A 19296-nucleotide genomic window follows, 5' to 3' on the forward strand; every position below is an offset into this window, starting at 1 on the left:
TGAGGGCCGAGGGGCCCCTGAGTTGGCTTCCAAGATTCTGTAGCCTCCCCGCTTTTTCCTTGCCAGATGCCAGCCCGTGTGGAGCAGCCCAGCCTTGTGGCCAGCAGCTGTCAGAGGCTCGGTGCCCTTCCTCTTCAGCAGAAACTCTTAGCCCTCTGGCTTGAGGCTCGTTCCTGAAAGGGTGGGTGGGATGGGCGCTTTTGCATACCTGTGCAGAATAAGCACCCGCAAACTCTGTGCTTGGCCTAAATAGGCAGCTGAGCGCTGCTTGAGGTCCTTGGGAATTTGCCCTTCTTGAGGAAGGGGGCGGCTGGCCCCTCCTCAGGTTGCCTTTGGCCCAAGGGGCGCCATGGGTGGCTGCAGGGTGCGCCCCGCCGGCCCCAGGTCAGAGCGGCTGATGCAGGGCAGGAGCCCTGCCGGTCTTCTCCCGGGCTCTCCGTGGGCGTGTGGCGCTGCGTGGAAATCATCCTTTGTTTCGTTGATGGGATAGGACTATATTGGCTCTAGAAAGTACCATGAATCAATGCCACGTGCCCTGAAAGAGTCAAAGGGGGGTCAAAGGGATGACTCGCAGGATCGTTCCCGGGCCGCCCAGGGCAGTCCACCTTCAGCTGCCTTCAGGCTTGTCCAGAGAAGCGGCCCCGGCTTGCTGTGGCCTGGGCATCCTGCTCAGGCGGGAGCACCAAGAGGACCGTTTCCTCTTTGTGCCCACGAGTTTGTTTTTCTCTCCAAACCTCAGCCCCAAGTACGGCGGGAAATACTGCCTGGGAGAGCGGAGACGCTTCAGAGTCTGCAACGTGCAGCCGTGTCCGGAAGGCAAGCCGTCATTCCGGCAGGTCCAGTGCAGCCGTTTCGACCTCCGGCCCTACAAAGGGAAGCTCTACAAATGGACCCCGGTCCCCAGCAACAGTAAGTCTCTCCCAGGCCGGATGGGCTGAGTGAGGAGGCACGTGAGACACAGACCTGTGCATTGGGGAGGCAGCTTCTGGGGGATGGGGGCATTTACAGATGGTGCCATGTGGGGCTCGTCTGTCCCCTGGTGCTTGTGGTGGGCACAGTTCGTCACTCAACTCCCATTGTCTGGAGGATTAACTTACTTCCCAGTATGTGCTCTCATCCAGCAGAGTCCCACGTGTTCTGTAAATCCCAGACCTGGGCCTGGGACAGAAACTGCACTGGCCTTCTTCGTGAAGGATCTTTGTCAAGACCTGGATGGAAGAAGGGTGCTCCTTCTTGTTCTTGTTAGATTTCTGAGGGCGTTGTATGCCATCAGCCATGGTGCTCTTCTGGACTGCTGACGAGGGGCCCTGTTCCATGGTGGCTCCCACCTGGGCAGTTTCAGTCGGTAGCCATGGAGGAGTAACTGTTGCAACAACACTTGCCACTCTTGCGTGGTGCGATTGGGCTCTTCCCCCTTGTTTTTTAACATCAGTAGGGGACTGCCGGGAGAGGTGTCTGCTGGGCTGTGGGGATGTATCATCCCTGTGCCGAAGATGCTGTACACCTATGCTGGGCCAAGCGGGAGGTGAAGTGTGTGTCCCCCGGAGGCTGTTGGGGACTGGATGGGATGAAGCATGTCAAATCTGCCCCCCAAAAGATGGAGGATGGGCTTGGATGGGATCACAATTCCCTGGACAGACCAGGTCTTTGACTTGGAGTTCTCTTAGGCTGCTGCTTAATCAGCAGGTGGAGGCCATGGCTGGGGAGGCTTTGCTGGTGCTCAGGTTGGGCCCTTTTGGGAGTGACAAGCCTTGGCAACAGTGACTGATGCCCTCATCGCCTCACGGCCAGACTACTTCAGAGCACTGCACCTGGGGCTGCCTTTGAAAACCGCCCTGAAAGTGCAGTGGTACCAAATGTGGCTGCCCTCTTGCCAGGGGATGAGTGTAAGGATTGCCTATCCTAAAACACCATCAGACTCATAAACAGGATCATAAAGATATCTGATTTATTAAAGAATAGTATGCAGGATCACAAAGAAAGCTGAGAATGGAAAAAGCGCACCAAATGCAAACTAAAAACCCTCGGTGCAAACGAGATCCCTCCCCCCATAGAATCTTCCCAAGCTCACAATCCCAGGTGCTCCTAACGGCTTCTGATGGTCTGCGGGAAAAGACTTTGAGCAGAGCACATAACCCAAACACGTTCCATTGAAATGAACATAGATACAGAGCTTGGCACAAGGTTTCACAGCAGCTCCCTCCCAACAGAAACGTGCATCAGCGCCATGGCATGTGAAACGTTACGATGTACAGTGCACATTGAAACAGTGAACATGACAATGAGGCTGATTCCACAGAACACCAATTTTGAGTTGGTTGCTGGTGGGTACTGTTCCAAGTGGGGCTGCCAGCCTTGTGGAGGCCCACGTGGCTGGGCACCCCCATCTCTCGGCGCAGGAGCAGCCTGTCCCACATGTTTCAGCTCAGAGGGGATACCTTCCGTGGGGGATAAGAAGGAGCCTGGCTGGCCTGCCACCTTGGAACAGCTGGCCAAAGAGGGCTGGGCACTTCTGCCTCTGCCTTCAGGAGGTGGGGAAGGTTGTGGGCATTTATGACACTCTTGTTTGATTTTGAGAATTCTGCTGAGTTTTTTTTATAGTATATTAATTGTAAACTGCCTGGTGTAATGATTGCCTATCCTGACATACTCAGACTCACAAGCAGATACTTAATGATACCTGATTTATTGGAAGAATAGTATGCAAATACAGAGAAAGCTGAGAATGAGCAAAAGCGCGCCAAATACAAACTAAAAACCCTCGGCTCCAAACGTGATCCCTCCCCTCGCCCGGCCATAGCAACCACCCCCCTCCCAGGTGCTGGTAACCGTTTTCCACACATCCTGGGAAAGCAACCTTGAACACATGAGATAACCCAAACACATTCCAACCCAGCAGCCAAGAGATAACAACTCCCGGAAGAGGAATCCTCCTCCCTCCTGAGATCAAACACGTATCAGGCAAATGGCATGCGAAATGTTACGATGTACCAGGAACATTGGAACAGTGAACATGACACCTGGAGTGTGTGATTGAGACAGTATACAAATGTTGCAATAAATTGTAGTTCTGGGGGGAGATAGGCAGTAGCAAAATTTGAAAAAAAAATATAAATATGATGCTGGAGGCTGTTGCTTTGCTTTGAAGCATGGTAAATTCCTATTTACTTTTTCATGGAGATAATATTCTGAAAGAAATGAGGTGAGGTAGGGAGCCTGGTGGGCCCCAAACCCTGTGTCTGCTGTCCAGGGTCGCGCTGATGCCTGCGGGCACCATATCACCTGTAACATGGGCTGTGGTCTGAGTCCTCTCCATGAGTCACAGAGTCTTTTTTTCTCGTTGGGGCTTCTGGGCTGCAGCAAGTCATGCTTTGGGTCCTGCTGGCCGGCCTGGGGTGAAAGGCCCTTGATCAGCCAGCTCTTTTCTCTGGTCTCTGCAGGTGACCCATGTGAACTGCACTGTCGACCCAACAGTGAGTACTTTGCTGAAAAGCTCCGTGATGCTGCCATTGATGGCACGCCGTGCTATGAAGGAAATGGCAGGCAGGACAGGTGCATTAATGGGATCTGTAAGGTAGGCACGTGGAGTGTTGTCTCTCCCCCCCACCCCTGAGTATGTCTGAAGCTCCATATGTTAAGGTTGGAAAATGACATGGGCTTGCAGGGAAGATCTGCATGCTGGGCTTGTAGGAAAGGAGGACACAGTGGTTATATTGGCACAACATTCTTCACCTTGCTTAATTTAAAAATGGTTGTCTCAGTTACTCCAGTTTTCCACATTTCATGATATACTGAGTCACATGAGCTTGGTTTCCACAATGCAGTACCCCAGAAATGCAAACAATACAGCCTGGAGTTGCATGTGGTCTGCTAATATCTCTTTGTGGCCTCCAGGATTCCCCAGAATGGTGAAGCCAAACATTTGGATTCTTTTATAGGATCTGGGAAAGTTTGTGGATGCTTGAGCAAGTTTGTGGATGCTTAAGACACCTATTTCAGCTTTAAAACTTCTAAAGCCTTCCCAAAACAGGCCCAGGATGCCCCCACCCTCAACATACTAGTGAAACTTGGTATGACTTTCAAGCTGCCAGGAGTTGCTTATCTCAGTGCTCAGCTCAAATGTGGTGGGTTCATTTGTGACTGTGTCTTCTGTGGCTGATTCCAGGCACTGGGAGCACCCAGACAAGGGAGGAGGTGGGAAAGCAGAGGGGCAATGCTCAGGACAAGAACAGGTGGCCTCAGGGTGGATTCTGGCATTTCACAGTAAGCTGGCAAATGCTCCTTTTTGCAAAATGGTCAGTGGCTGCACCACACATTACACAAAGCCATAAATCATAGTTTACAAAGCACAATGCCCACCTTCATAGATTGCACTGAGCCCAAGCCAAGTAAACCAGAGAATGTCTGAGAGTAGCATGTCAGCCCAGCTGGTTTTAACTGCAGTGAACTTGCTGGACAAATGGACCTTTTCTTGGGTGAGCTGGTCTCCAAGAGCGACCTGGAGGACATTGCATGCAATTGAGAGCATTCTACCACTGCTCCGTTCTGCATCAAAGGGCCAGAGGAGTGCAGGGATCCAGGAAAAGGGAAGAGGTGGTGAAAATAATGAGACATTCCTTGGCAGCCCTAATACTGCCAGGGGTTTCTTGGAACTTGGCATGGAAGGGCTGATCCAAAGTTGACTGCCGAGTCCGGTCTTATGATAGCTTTGCCTGATAACGGGAGCTCCCCCTGGGCAGGAGGTCAAAAGGATGCCCACCAGAGAAATGGGTTGGGGCTCACTGCTGGTACCCAAAGGTGGAGCGGCCAAGTGCTGGCTTCTTGGGTTCCTCTCCAACATCCTGGGAATGGTGCCCTGTGCTCAACCCAAGAATGAGTCCTCAGGGCCCGAGCGGAGTCCTTTCCCACACTTATCCCTGCGCAGAGGACCTGACAGAAGAAGATCATTAATTTTGTTAACTGCTTTTGCTGAAATGTAGGATATAAGAAATACATGAAAGTCTATTGTATATCATCCTGAGATCTCATCTACCATCTTCCTATCACTGGAAGGTCATATTTTGATTTCTTATTGTTAAAAATCATAGCAATACCCCAGCCCTTTCCACCAGTGCACATGAGCATACTGGAGAAATACTTGCATTCCTGATTGAATCTGACTGTATTTTCTTGTAGTTTCACTGACTTTATTCAAAGTTTTTTTGAATAAAGTGGCAGAAAACCTTGAATCTAGAGGTTTGGCTTTAGGGCTGAATATATTCTAGTTGTTTTTAACAAACCAGTATTTTTAAAAGATATGAAAACTCAGCAATTGCGTAGGTTCTCCACGTTACTGTATGTGAGGAGAGTTCATGAGAATTCTGATAATATATGTGGCTTTGTGCACAATTACACTTCTAGGTAGTCTTTTTACAGTTTTTTAAGCACTTCTTTTTTTTTAAGCTGTATTCCCGAAAGGAAGATCAGAGTCTTAAAACCTGAGCCTGGTCCCAGGATGCCCACCTGCCGTCCCTTCTCTTCCGGCTTGCACCCCGGGCTGGCTGGCTGGCTGGCTGGCTGCTGCTTGCCCCCCCCCCCCCCCGCCGCTGTGGTGACTTGAGCCCCCTTCTCAGGGGGAGACTCCTGCCGTCGCACGAGTCTCACGGATGGGGGCTACCTGGCTACCTTGGGGCACCACCTTCGTTTTTCCCTCCCCTCTCCTCCCCCTACTTCATTAATTTTATATAATAATGTTTTCAATAAATAGAGGGTATTTTTTTAGCAGAATTTGCTCTGAGCACGGGGCAGCTACTGACCAGCAAATGTTTATTGAAATATTAGTATTATTTATAATTTTATTGAATTTTAAATTGTTTTTACTGTGAACCGCCCAGGGTCCCCCATGTGGGGGAGATGGGCAGTGATAAAAATAGGATAAATAAATAAATAAAATAAAAAGTACAATCTCTGCAAACCCAGTCAGGAATTAGACCGAGATGGTTCCAGTTGTGGCAGACACAGAAAGTGCTTGCTCGTTTGTGGTGCCCATCTTCCCTCCCTGCAGTTGGGATCTAAGAGCTCTGATGAACAGTAGTTAGCAGCAGGAACATTAAAGTTACAGTACCAGAACTCCAACTAACGCGCTGCTTTCAAATGAGACACTTTTATATAGGCAACTGAGGATGGCCAAACTCTGGTCCTTTTCCTCCTGCCTCTTCTATGTATGGGGCTTCGTGGCTGCCTCTTTGTGAAGGAGGGCAGGAGCATCTGTCCTCTCTTTGGGTAACTGTCACTCTGATCAGTGCCACTAACCACTTTCACAGGAGCCAGCAGCTGAAAAAGCAGCAGTATCGTCTTACGATACAGAGCCTGTTTTTTCTAGCTAGCGTATTCTTGCTATCTAAGAATAACTCACCTAACAAAATCTTAAATTTAAAAGTGATGCTGTTGGAGCCGTTCCCGCAAGCCTAGAGGAGGCTACTATCCATATAACTGATGGAATGACACCAGGCAAAACACTGTGATTTGCTACTGAAGAAGTATGGACAATTTGTAGCCTGTTCAGAGAACATCGAGGAAGTGGGGAAGCCACTATAATGCCTCTGCTGGGCTCACTTAGTTGTATGCAGCCTGTGGAACAGGCAACACATGCGGTCTTTGCCACTTCACTGGGTGGCTCTGCTGGCTCAGGGATGTGCCGATTGCCCCATTCCCATGTCTTTCAGAACATTGGTTGTGACTATGAAATTGACTCCTACGCTGTGGAGGATCGGTGTGGTGTGTGCCACGGAGATGGATCGACCTGTTGGACAGTTAAGAAGACCTTTGAGGAGAGTGAGGGGCTGGGTGAGGGCCTTCTTCATTTAAGGCAGGCTGGGGGGAGGTTGGAGATCTTTCTGAATTCTTATCACTCCTTGTTCCTCTTTAGAACTGAGAAGTTCTGCTGGATTGCTTAATATTTGAGATGTGCTTTGACAGAAAGGATGTAGAACAAATGAGGATGTGGGGGAAAGAACTTTGAAGTGTAGTGATCCCAAAGGACTTGGGCAGGAAGCTGGATCTCATAGAAGTGGCAGTACTGTTGCTTGCCTACAGTTCCCAAGAAATGTATGCTTACATGTCTTCCTTTGGGAAATGCTGGAGGATTTCCTGACCTATTGCAAGGTCTGTATGAAAGCAGATCTGCATCTTTTTCCAGGGATTGTTTGGCCACCCCGGTGCAGTTTCCCTTAGAATGGACGTCAGCCCTTGGGAAAAGTTCAAGAGGGCTCCCCTGGGGTAGCTGCCAGAAAGAGTGGGCTCATTCCACTTGGTGGGAAAGAGGACCTTCCATTGTTGCCTGTTGATCACAAGCATTCAATACCCCAATAGGTTATGTTGATGTTGGTCTGATCCCGGCTGGAGCGCGTGAGATCCAGATTGAGGAGGTGGCTGAAGCAGAGAATTTCCTGGCCTTGAGAAGTGAAGATCCCAAGAAATACTTCCTGAATGGTGGCTGGACCATCCAGTGGAATGGTGACTACAAGGTGGCTGGGACCACCTTCACTTACAAGAGAATGGGAAATTGGGAAAACCTGACTTCTCCAGGGCCCACAGAGGAACCGATCCTGATTCAGGTAGGCAAAGGAGGACTTGAGGCTGGGCTCTGGAGGACAGGCCAGTGAAGCATGTGCTGGAGGGTGGCAAGCTCTGTGTTTAGGTCACTGCTGTGGGCAAGGCTCTCTGTTCCCTGGATGGGGTGGCCTCAGGGGCCAGCCAAAAGGAAGCTGCCATGGGTCTGATCCATCAGTCCATTTTGCCCGGGGGGGTGGGGGTGGGAGTGTGGTTCTTGGATAAGTAGCAACAGCAGTAGCAGCCATGCTGTTTCCCAGCCCTGTTTCCAAAGCCTGAAGTCAGCCTGGGATTTTCTGCAGGCAGTTTGGGGCTCTGGAGCCAACAAACCAGGAACACATTGGATTCATTGCCATGTTTTGCATATCTGTCTTATTTCTTTTTTTAACTTTGGGACCCAAGGTAGCCTTACAGGGAGTAGGGGAGCAGATTGTCCTCCAGTATCTCCCATTTGGATGTAGACCTCTGCCTTTCACCAAATAGTGGTGACCTTGAGACATTAACTGGGAGTTGGATGGGGGCTGCATTTTTTGGAAAGAAAGTGGAGGCAAAGGGAACATGTATGACCCGGGCCATTGCAGACGGTCACGAAGGCTGTAGCAACAGACACCGGTTTTGTGGGTGGATGTGAGGACCCCGAATGGAGTCTGTTTCCAGCCAAGGCACTGGGGGACAGGTTGTGCTTCTCAGTGGTCGGCAGCACTTGTAGGGCAGCTGAAGCCAGGCCTGACCTGTGCTACCAGCTGGTCTCTTTGGGTGGGCGGCCTGAGGCTTTTCTTCAAGGGAGCCATTTTCCTGCCCAGGTTTCCATGGGTTGGTGAGAGGCAGAAGTAGAACAGGACTGCTTCCCCCATCGCTGCCTCTCTGCGGTCAGAAAAGCCAAGCTGCTTCAGCCAAGGAAATACGAGTGGGTGTAATGAACGTTTAGTTCTTAAAGTGGTTCCAGGGCTGTTTCTGGATGTAACCCTCCTGTCACAGGATGATGTTGCTTTTCCATTTTTTGTGGCTTGCAGAATTGCGGTTGAGCGTCTGCACAATTAATTCCTATCTCACAGTGCTGGGCTGGATAAGGCAGATTTCTCTGCATAATGCCTTGTGTGACTGCTTATATTCTGAGTACTTACTTTGCCAATCATCCCCCAAACACAGCAGTTTTGAGAAGAGATGCAAATCTGTGTATGCAGCTCTTAAAAAAAGCATTTAGGAAATTCAGAATTCTTCCAAATACTCCTATACCAACAGGGCTTTTGTAATAATGAAAGAAGGTGTTACCTGCAGCAAAATCTTTAAGTATAGGATTCATGAGCTGAGCTGAGCTCAGGGAGGGCCCCTCCCCTCCCCTGCCCGCCCTTCCCACACTGACACTCGGCTGCTGCCTTCCCACAGTTTGTCCTACTCGGGCAGAGAAGCCAATTTTCTTCCTTGCCTGTAGCCCAGATCAAATAGGAAATCTTCCGTTTTGCAACGTGTAGCACAAGAGATCTGTGAGAGTCATAGGTGTTCTCAGCTCCCACGCCTGAACCTGTGCTCTTTGCTAAACGTCACAGGCAGCTTAATCTTTCTAGTCAGTGCCTAGTGAATTTCACAACCCCGTGAAAAACGTGCTCGGCTTGACGTCCCCTGCTGTGGCAAGCAGCACTGAACTGAACTGTTGCCTCGCCCTCCCTCCGAGCCAGGGGAAGGGGGTGGCAGAGCGCCCACAGGTGGAGGAGGGTCGCCAAGCTGAGCTCTCACTGACCCTGTCCAGCTTGCCAGATGTCCAGGAAGCAGCCACGCCTGGAGGTGTGAGGGCCAGGTCCATCTGCTAGGCTAACAAAAGTCCTTTCTTGGCATAGCGCAATCACCTTTCTTTGCAGGAGCTACGTTAAACACTAGACTTCAGGTGTTAGTGCTCTTTTCAGGACATGTTTTGTGCTTGGAACAAAAGGTGTGAGAAAAACTGGACAGACTTTGTTTATCCTTGGACCTGTGCAGAGATGGCTTGCAGTGGGGAGAGTTCACGTGGTTTGAGTCAGATGCAGCAGAGGCCACAAAAGTGGAGCTCTGGAGTGTTTGCACGCGGTGCCGGGTTGTTTCACAGAAGCATAGAATGAAAGGGCTGGAAGGGACTTTGGAGAGGTCTAATCCAATTGCTACCCAGTCTCTCCAGCAACCCCCCCTCCTGCTGTGCTGCCTCATCGTGGGGGGGGGGCATGTTCCTGGGAGGATGAGTGAAGAACATCATTGGGAGTTTATGCCAAGAGCAGGGTCACTAGCAAGGTCACCAAGGCCTGAAGGTCATCCCAGCTGCCCGGCTAAAGCCAGCAGGCCCCTGTATGGGGCAGCAGCGACAGAGGAAGATGCCGAAGGCAGAAGACCACTTTGGGGACAATGGCAAAGCATCAATTCATCTGCGCGGGAGAAGGCAGTGGTAAATCACTCCTGCATTTCTACCGAGAAAGCCACCTGGATAGGAAATACAAGATGCTGAGGATGTAGTGCCGGGTGATGGGCCCCTTGGGTCGGATGGCACCCGACATGCTCCTGAGGAAGAGCTGAGGATCTTTGGGGGTACTAACGGCGTTTATGAGGCGGCTGGATCAAAGCCTTCGGGACGTCTAGTTGCTGATGTTGCCATACAGGAAAAGAAAACCCGAAGCCGCAGAGATAGAGTTACAGTAGGGACGTGGGACGTAAGAAGCAGGGACACAGGGAAGCTCAGACCAAACTAATGACATCAGGTAGAGCAACCAGCCTTAGAATTGGCAATGAAGATACCAAAGTGGTGAAGAGCTTCTGCCTTTTAGGATCAACCCTCAACAGTAAAGGAACAAGCAGTCAAGAAATACACTGCAGACTAGCACTTGGTAGAGCAACCATGAAGACTCTGGGAAAGATATTCAGATGCCGTGATGTGTCTGTATCTACAAAGATCAGAATTGTGCAAGGCATGGTCTTCACTGTGACATTCTACTTCTACTTTCTGCTAAGTGTTCCAGCTTGTGAAGATCCTCCTGAATCTTGATAATGTCCTCTAAGGTTTTTGCTGTCTTTCCTACATTTTTGTCCTCTGCAGATTTAATACTTTTAACCCCTCATTCAAATCTTATATAAGTATGTTGAACGACACAGGGCCTAGAAGAGAGTTCTACCTTACACCACTTGGCAGGTCTTCCCAGCTTGATGTGGAGTCATTGATTTACACTCAGTGATATGATTGGCCAATCTGCTCTTTTTCCATCTAATGTCCAGCCTACATTTTCCCGTCTTCTCTACTAGAATTTCATGCGACATTTTGTCAGACACTTTGCAGAAATTAGGTACGGTGTCCATTGCATTCCAATGGCCTACTAATCTGGTCATTATCGCACAAAAGAGATCAGGTTAGTTTGGCATGATTCCTGCATTAAGACTTAAAAGTTCTTCCTGTTTGTTCCTCGTGCTCTGTGCTTTTATACAGAGGCACTGGAATCCTTGGTTCATGTAACTTGACTGTTAATTCTTGTATTTATGTCCTCATTACTGGATGCCTCCACATTCTCATGCCTCTCCCAAGTCCTGTTCCCGGTGCTTGGCATTGCAGTCATTTCTGGGTTCTCTTCTCCATTTCAAGTAGATCTAAGGATGGGAGTTGGAAAGGTATGTCCCACTCTCTTTTCCATCTTAATTAAGCCAAAAGTGTGTTCCAGGGTGATTTTGCAAGGTTGGGCTGCATATAGCTTCAGACTTCGAACCATCCTCATTGGCCTGTGATGTCATATGATTACATTTGGCCTTGAACTGTGTCCTGCAAGGAGGGGTGGGGAATTGGGTCCTCCCCTGTGTTTCTAAACTCCTGTCCCTACTGGTCCCAGCCAACATAATAAAAGTGAGCTTTGCTGCAGGAAACAGTTTCACACTTCTGGCCCAGGAAGTAGCCTGTATGTGCAGGAGGTTCCACTTGCACAGGTAGTCAGATGCTGAAATCAGGTGGGGAAGTCCCTACTTTTCTAGTGACTGCTGTTAATGTGGGGACCACTCTGAGACCATGATAATAATAAAACTGGCCATTGCATTAATCAAATAAGCCGCCTATGGGTTGATTTTAAAATCAATAAATGTTCCCAATGTTGATCAATATTAAAGTCCTCATCTGTGAAAGAAGATAGATTTGGATTTAATGAATTGGGGGACTTTTTTAATCTCACTTGGAGGTGCTTACTTGAACAATGCCTTCCAGCCAAGGAATTACATTCCTCTTTTGACTGCTATTTGTCTTTGCTGAATAGCTGCTTGTGAGTTCAAGAACAAAGGAATTGATTTAAGAGATCCTGGGTGCTGGGTGTAATGGTTGCCTATTCTAAAACACCATCAGACTCATAAGTGTGAATTCAAAGATATCTGATTTATTAAAGAATAGTATACAGGATCACAGAGAAAGCTGAGAATGATGAAAGTGCGCCAAATTCAAACTAAAAACCCTCGGTGCAAATGAAATCCTTCCCCCCGTAGAATCTTCTCAAGTTCACAAATCCCAGGTGCTCCTAACGGTTTCTGATGGTCTGCAGGAAAAGTCCTTGGACAGAGAACATAGCCCAAACACATTCCACTGTACTGATTTCACATACAGAGCTTGGTACAAGGTCTCACAGCAGCTCCCTCCCAAACAGAAACGCACATCAGCGCCATGGCATGTGGAACGTTACGATGTATAAACTCCATTGAATCAGTGAACATGACATACTGCCCCCCCCCAAACAAAGATTACATTAAGCAGCAGGCTTCAAAGGATAAGCAAGGTGGAAATGGTTAACTAAATGAGGAGCGTTAACATGGTGGGCAGACACCCATTCAGGATGAAAAAAGTGTTTCCATCACACCAGGTACTGCAGGGTGCCACGAAGCTTGCAAGAATCAACTATGTCCTTGACTTCAAAGTGTTTTTGGCTGTCAGTCATAACTGGAGCAGGGGGAGGAGGGGGAGGGTGTCAACGCGGCAAGTGGTGCACAGGCTTAAGCAAGCTGCAATGGAAAACAAGGTGCAAGCGTTTCAAATTGTGAGGCAGGTCCAATTTAACAGTAACTGGATTGATAATTTGAACAACAGGAAAAGGACCAATGAATTTGGGAGCAAGTTTTTTAGAAGGTTGAGGTGATTTGATAAATTTAGTAGATAGATGCACCTGATCCCCAACTTTGAAGTCGTGTTGTAAAGAACGATGCTTATCAGCTTGAGACTTGTAAGCAGCCTGGGCATCAACCAAAGCTTGTTGAATTACTGGCCAGGAATCAGACAGTTTAACAGCCCAGTCAGATGCAGAACATGTTTGGGAAGGGGGCTGTGGCAGTTCAGGGGTGGGAACAAAGTCGTGACCAGAAACCACACGAAAAGGGGTTTGTCTGGTACTTTGATGCACAGCATTGTTGTAAGCCACTTCAACAAAAGGTAACAACTCCACCCAATTGTCTTGATGGTAGTTAATGTATGCTCAAAGAAACTGTTCAAGGGTGGAATTTAAAATGTCAGTAGAACTGTCAGTCTGAGGATGGGACGATGTAGACAGTGCTTGTTTAGTGCCAATCAATTTTAAAAATGATTTCCAAAATTGGGAAGTAAACTGTGTGCCGCGGTCAGAAATTAAACGGGAGGGGCTACCGTGGAGGTGGTAGATGTGGTTGAACCATCCAACTGTGTGAAGATCAAAGGATGCTGGTGGGGGAAACTAGGCAGTTCCAAAGCAGCAACCAGATCAGGGTGAATTAAACACCTGGAACACCCAGAGTCAACTAAAGCCCATACCTCTGTAGTTTTTGTGCGGGAACCCAATTTCACTTTTACTGCTAAAGTGGGACAGTCAGCACTCACCATAGCATCTTCGCGCCCATCCTCTTCCACCTGCCCGGTGGCGCCCTTCATGGCAGGTGGCTGGCGTTTCCCGCCGGCTCCTTAGAGTCATCTTCAGCCTCTCCCGAGAAGTATATTACTTCTTCAGCATCGGCTGTCCCCTTGGCTGCTGTCATTCACCGCGAGGGGGGGCAATTTGGCTGGCGGCTTCCCCACTCGATCTCCAGCCTTGGCTTTTGGGCAATCAGCTGCTCGATGGCCCTCCTTTCTGCATCGGAGACACTGACCCCTCACGTAGCGCCGATCTCTCTCCTCATCCCAGGCTCTATAGCTTGGCCGGGCAGCAGTCGCAGCACTTCGGGGTCCCCTCATGGTGGCGGGAGGTTTTTCAGATTTTCTAGTTTGCATGAAGGTATGCTGAGCGTGCTCAGCCTTTCCTGCCAGACAGATCCAGTCGTACAATGACTCTGGGTCATCTCTACACAACGCCCACCGTAGGACGTCCCGGTTGAGTCCCTCTTTAAAACGCTCTATTAGAGTTGACTCAGACCAGTCAGTGATTTTCCCAGCCAGAGCTTTTAACTCTAGGGCATAATCAGCTACTGACATTTGGCCCTGGGTAAGATCCTTCAGCGCCTTCTTAGCTCTTGCCTTGGCCAGAGGATCTTCAAAATGCAGCTTTAACACCCACATGAAATCATCGAAATAATCAAGTGCAGGGGAGCCAGCATCACTTAACTGAACATACCAGTCAGCTGCTCGACCCTTCAACTTGGTGGCAATGGCAGTTATCTTAGCCTCTTCAGAAGGGAAGCATGCCCCAAATTGCTCATATAACTTTTAGCATTTGTTAAAAAAAAAAGATAACTTTGTTGGATCCCCATCGAATTTGACAGAAAAGTCTCTCACTCCGCCTCCGGTTGGAGTGGAACCAGCAGGCACTTGAGTGGTTTGGCCCCAGGTTACAGTAGCTTTCCCCTTATGGGGTGGGGATACTGATGGCCGGGCTCTGCGGGGTGGAAATTCATCCCGGAGCCGTCTCCAGCCCCACTCTGCCGGCAGTCTGGATGGGAGGATGGGGGATGGTTGCGGGAAGCTGGGATCTCCTCTGCATCTCCCCTGCCCCTCCAGTGACAAAGACAGCTTTTTCAACATGTACTCCATCGATTCTATTTTGGCTTCCACCAGACTTAGTCTCTCAGGGGTTCAAGAGTCCCCTCTCCTTCGCGCGCCCGGTTTCCTCTCAGTTGACACCATAGTAGATTCTTTGTCTGGGGTTAGCGGGAACCGATACTTCCAGGACACCCCCGACATCATTGGTTGGGGTTCCCCCACCTCATCCAAGGTGATCAACTCTGTGAGTAATTTGCTGGGTGCTGGTTGCTTTGGCTCTTTCCCGTTGTCAGATTCCTCTGCATCAGAATTGGAATTCGATTCATCCCTTGACAGGTCTCAGGATTCTGAAGGTTCTGGGGTGAGATTCAGTTCTCCGCTCTTGACCGTCGACTCGGGCATCACGCTAGCCATCTCCTCGAGTCCCCCAGCTGTAGATTTTGACTCAGCCATCGTTAACTATTTTCCCTCACAAGAAACTGATCTTGGCAGGAGCTAACGGTACAACTTTGGGGATTCTCAGCTTTATATAATGGTTGCCTATTCTAAAACACCATCAGACTCATAAGTGTGAATTCAAAGATATCTGATTTATTAAAGAATAGTATACAGGATCACAGAGAAAGCTGAGAATGATGAAAGCGCGCCAAATTCAAACTAAAAACCCTCGGTGCAAATGAAATCCCTCCCCCCGTAGAATCTTCTCAAGTTCACAATCCCAGGTGCTCCTAACGGTTCCTGATGGTCTGCAGGAAAAGTCCTTGGACAGATAACATAACCCAAACACATTCCATTGTACTGATTTCACATACCGAGCTTGGTACAAGGTCTCACAGCAGCTCCCTCCCAAACAGAAACGCGCATCAGCGCCATGGCATGTGAAACGTTTCAATGTATAAACTACATTGAATCGGTGAACATGACACTGGGCAGCTCTCCTCCACCCACACAGCTTTTCCTGCTGCTGCTGTGACTCTGAAATGTTTTGGATAGGAGCCCTGGAGGTGGAGCTCAAACCAGTCCAAGGCTCTTGGTCTTGGCATCGGCAAGACCTTAATCCTGCTAGATCGTGCCCTTCCCAGCTTCCCCACTTTCCAATCTATGTGGTGTGGATTTGACTGGCTGTGAAAAGCTTTGGAACAAAGGAGACTTGGTTCCCCCTCCTCTCCTCACACTCAGGAAGAGACTAAGGTCTTCCATTCTGGTTCTTCTCTTTCTGCATTTGCCTTATGAGAAATGGCCCCCATGGTGGTAATTGAATGCCACACAAGCCAACGGTTCCATGTCCTCTTCTGTTTTCTTGAGAAACGCTCAGGAAATTTGAAGGTACATTAATTCATGAGATTAGGTCATGTCCAGTTTTGGTTCTTTTTGGAAAACATGTTGTACTATGTAGACATGAGAACTATGGAGATGGCCTTGAGGGAAATATTCAGACACCATTAGAAAAACTAAAGGGGAGCCTACTTGAGCCCTGGGAAAGAAGATGGTGTTAGGAAGGGGCTCAGACTGATTCCTCGCTGACTCAGTGGGGTAGGTGACGGAGGAAAACACAGACTTGCAAGATTCTGTTACTAGTGCCTCTCTCAATAAAGCTGGTCTTCTTGTGGAGTCTGTTTTGTGGTGTGGACAAACTTGAAGGGTTCCCACATATATTAATAGACGTCTAGGTAAATGTTTCCAAATTAAAAATGTAAATGTCATTTGAATTATAATCCAGAATTGTGGGATCTGACTGTTTTTGAGGAGTATTAATTATCTTGGGCATGGGGAATGGCCAAAAGAATTATACTGAGAGATTGGAAAAGTACTATTACCCCAAATGTTAAAGACTGGATTCAAGAAATGTGTAATTTATCCATTTTTGAAAAGGCAATATTTTCTAGCAAACAATGGTACAATATGTTTGGCTATAGGTTTCATAATATTTTGCAAAAATAGATAATTTTAATACACAATTTGATACATTATTACATGATTAAATGTAATTATGTTTAGGTGATTTATATTAATTTAGTTGTTAATTTTAGGGTTTTTTCTGCATTTCTCTTTTGGAAATTGCAATAAAATTTAAAAAAACAACTGAGAAATGCTTGTGGTCCCCCATATATCCAGAGATCAGCATTGACCCTCCTGGAATGTCAGAGAAGTGGCTTTCCTTTATGCCTTTCGCTGGTCCTGGACGGGCAACCATCTACTGTCTCAAAGAGGCTTATTCTCGACTTGCAGCTCTGCAGGCTTTTGTCTGGGCCAAACAGGCCAGTTTATATTCCCATCTCTATACAGCTTCAGTTACTTTCTCTGCTACACAAGAAAGTCCAAGTGTCGTCTAGCAAATAGGGGGGAGTATGTAGTGGTAGCACCTTTCTTTTGGCTACAAAAGAACAGAGGAAGTGCCCCTTTGCTCTCCTCAAGATATTGTTTTCTTCTTCATGCTCATTTGGAATGGCTTATCAGAGGTGATTGTTTGGGAATCTCCTTGGGCCTTGAAACTTGTAAAGTTTTAAAAATAAGTTTAGAATATTATTCGGTTACCCTTTGAAATAGTGCCCCTTCTTATTCCAAGAACATTTTGCCAACAGGGTTGCTAACTGTGGCAGGAGTTGTGCCACATTGACTTGAGCCAGTCTGCCTTAGGCATCATCCGTCTGCTGCTCATGGGAATCATTTGGAAATAGGGTTTTGAGGCGTTGTGATTCTTATTGCTGTGCATATGATCCCTGAGAGAGTCCTGAGGAACATCCCTTTACAAATGTTCTGTTCTCATGACCAGTGTAAGCCAAATAGCTTTAAAATTGCTTGGGATTATAATGCAGACATACTTGCAGTGGCAGAATCTTCCTATTATTTCTGTGCTTGTACCTTGTCTGCTCTTTGCCAAATTTGCCAGTACAGGAAAAATGTTTTTCTTGAATGCCATAAACCAGCAGTCTTGAATGGCCAGATTAATCTTTCCACTGTCCCGGGGCTGAATTGGTGCTTTATGACTCTCATTGCCAAGCTGGAAAAGCCAAGTGTCCCACTTCAGGTCCCATCTCCCCATCCTGGTGGAAGATGCTATATACAAAATGCTTCTTGGAAGCTTTCAAGAACCATTGTATAAGCAAACAGGCTGAAATTTTCCTTAAGTCCTGGAAAACAAGATAATATCTGAAGGAGATTCAGACAGGCTCCTCCCTGGTTCATTGGGATATAAGAGGGAGGGGAGGTAAGCACAATCAGGCCTACTGTACAAGATTCTGTTGTTATACAGTAACCTATCTCAGTAACGTGACGGAGTGAGCTCCCACACTCGCCCCAGCTCTGACCAACCTAGCAATTCAAAAGCATGCAAATGCGAGTAGATAAATAGGTACCACTTTGGTGGGATGGTAACAGTGTTCCGTGCCTGTCATGCCAGCCACGTGACCGTGGAAGCGTCTTTGGACAGCTCTGGCTCTTCGACTAAGAAACAGAGATGAGCACCACCCCCTAGAGTTGGACACGACTGTGCAGGGGAAACCTTTGCCATTACCTGTAGGTTCTAGCTTTCCTGTAGCATCTGTTTCCTGGTCTGGTCGACCTGATCCCAATGGCCATTTTTTCCTTGCAGTGAAAACAAATGCAGCAAAAATGAGAATGAGGGGGGAGGTTGGCTGGAATGCTTATTTTTGCTCTTTCCTGTTGGCTGTGTTGGAGGTGGAGAAAGCTCAGGTCAACTCTAGAAGCTCCAGCCAGTGGTGAGGACCCTGGTTGGATGGCTCACTTCGATTCAGAGGGTTACGAGGGAAAAGGGCACCTCTGTAGAAGCATCCCGGTTCTGTCAATCTGCTGGAAAACCTCTCGCCTTGCACGGACCTAGTGCAGTGAGGGAAGGTGTTCTACAGGTAATCCTCAGTTAACAACCACTCATTCAGTGACTGTTCGAAATTAAACACTGCTGAATGAGTGGTGCTTAATGACCAGTCCTTGAAGTTGCAGCTATTGCAGCACCCCCACAGTCACGTGGTCGTGATTTGGGTGCTTGGCAACTGGCTCATGCTTACAACGGTTGCAGCGTCCCGTGGTCACATGATCACCATTTGCAACCTTCCCTGTTGGCTTCCCACACACAAAGTCAATGGAGAAGCCGGCAGGGAAGGTCACAAATGGCTCCTGCTCCCATTGCTTTTTCTCCAAGGAGTCTTGCTACAGAGTATCAGATCCTGGGGATCTCATACTCTGAGCATGTGCCCGCCTGCAGCACCTCTCCCGCCCACACCCCATAGCACATGCCCACCCAGCTGCGCTCGTGCCACAACACCCACCCACGCTTGCTCCGGGCCGCAGCACCCCTCCCCTGCCGGGCGGAGCTTGTGCTGGGCCATGGCACATGCCTGCCTGCCTGCCTGCCTGCTCTCTGTAGCACTCACCCTCCCGTCTACACCCACACTGGGCCGCATCACCCCTTCCCCACCACACTTGCACTGGGCCACAGCACGTGCCTGTGCACCAGGCCGTACTCCATAGCCCTCACCCCCTGCCTTCCCACACTCATGCCGCACCACAGCACCCCCCTGCCTGGCCGTGCTCTCATTGGGCCACAGCACCCACTGTCTACCTGCGCTCCATAGCACTCACCCGTTTGCCGGTTTCCTCGCAAACCACCTGAGAAAAGGCTTATCGTGACCGGGACTTGCAACCTCCCACCGGCTTCCCATTGAGTTTGCTTTGTTGAAACCCAGCTGGAAGTTCTTGCTTAACAACCCTCAATCCTCGCTTAACAATGACAAAGGGGACTGCTGGGATTGCTGTTGCTAAGCGATGCAGTC

General features: G+C 48.6%; 1 protein-coding gene across 1 annotated transcript in view; it reads left to right on the forward strand.

The window, feature by feature from the left end:
* Nucleotides 1–19296, forward strand: part of ADAMTS7 (ADAM metallopeptidase with thrombospondin type 1 motif 7) — a 74227-nt gene that overhangs the window by 15168 nt on the left and 39763 nt on the right. Inside the window, exons 12-15 of the mRNA XM_063314392.1 lie at nt 740–909; nt 3441–3574; nt 6705–6825; nt 7351–7595. Coding sequence (XP_063170462.1) covers nt 740–909; nt 3441–3574; nt 6705–6825; nt 7351–7595 — 670 coding nt within the window. The remainder of the gene's footprint in view (nt 1–739; nt 910–3440; nt 3575–6704; nt 6826–7350; nt 7596–19296) is intronic.

Source organism: Candoia aspera, chromosome 13 (genome assembly GCF_035149785.1).
Source record: "Candoia aspera isolate rCanAsp1 chromosome 13, rCanAsp1.hap2, whole genome shotgun sequence".
NCBI classification, from domain to species: domain Eukaryota; kingdom Metazoa; phylum Chordata; class Lepidosauria; order Squamata; family Boidae; genus Candoia; species Candoia aspera.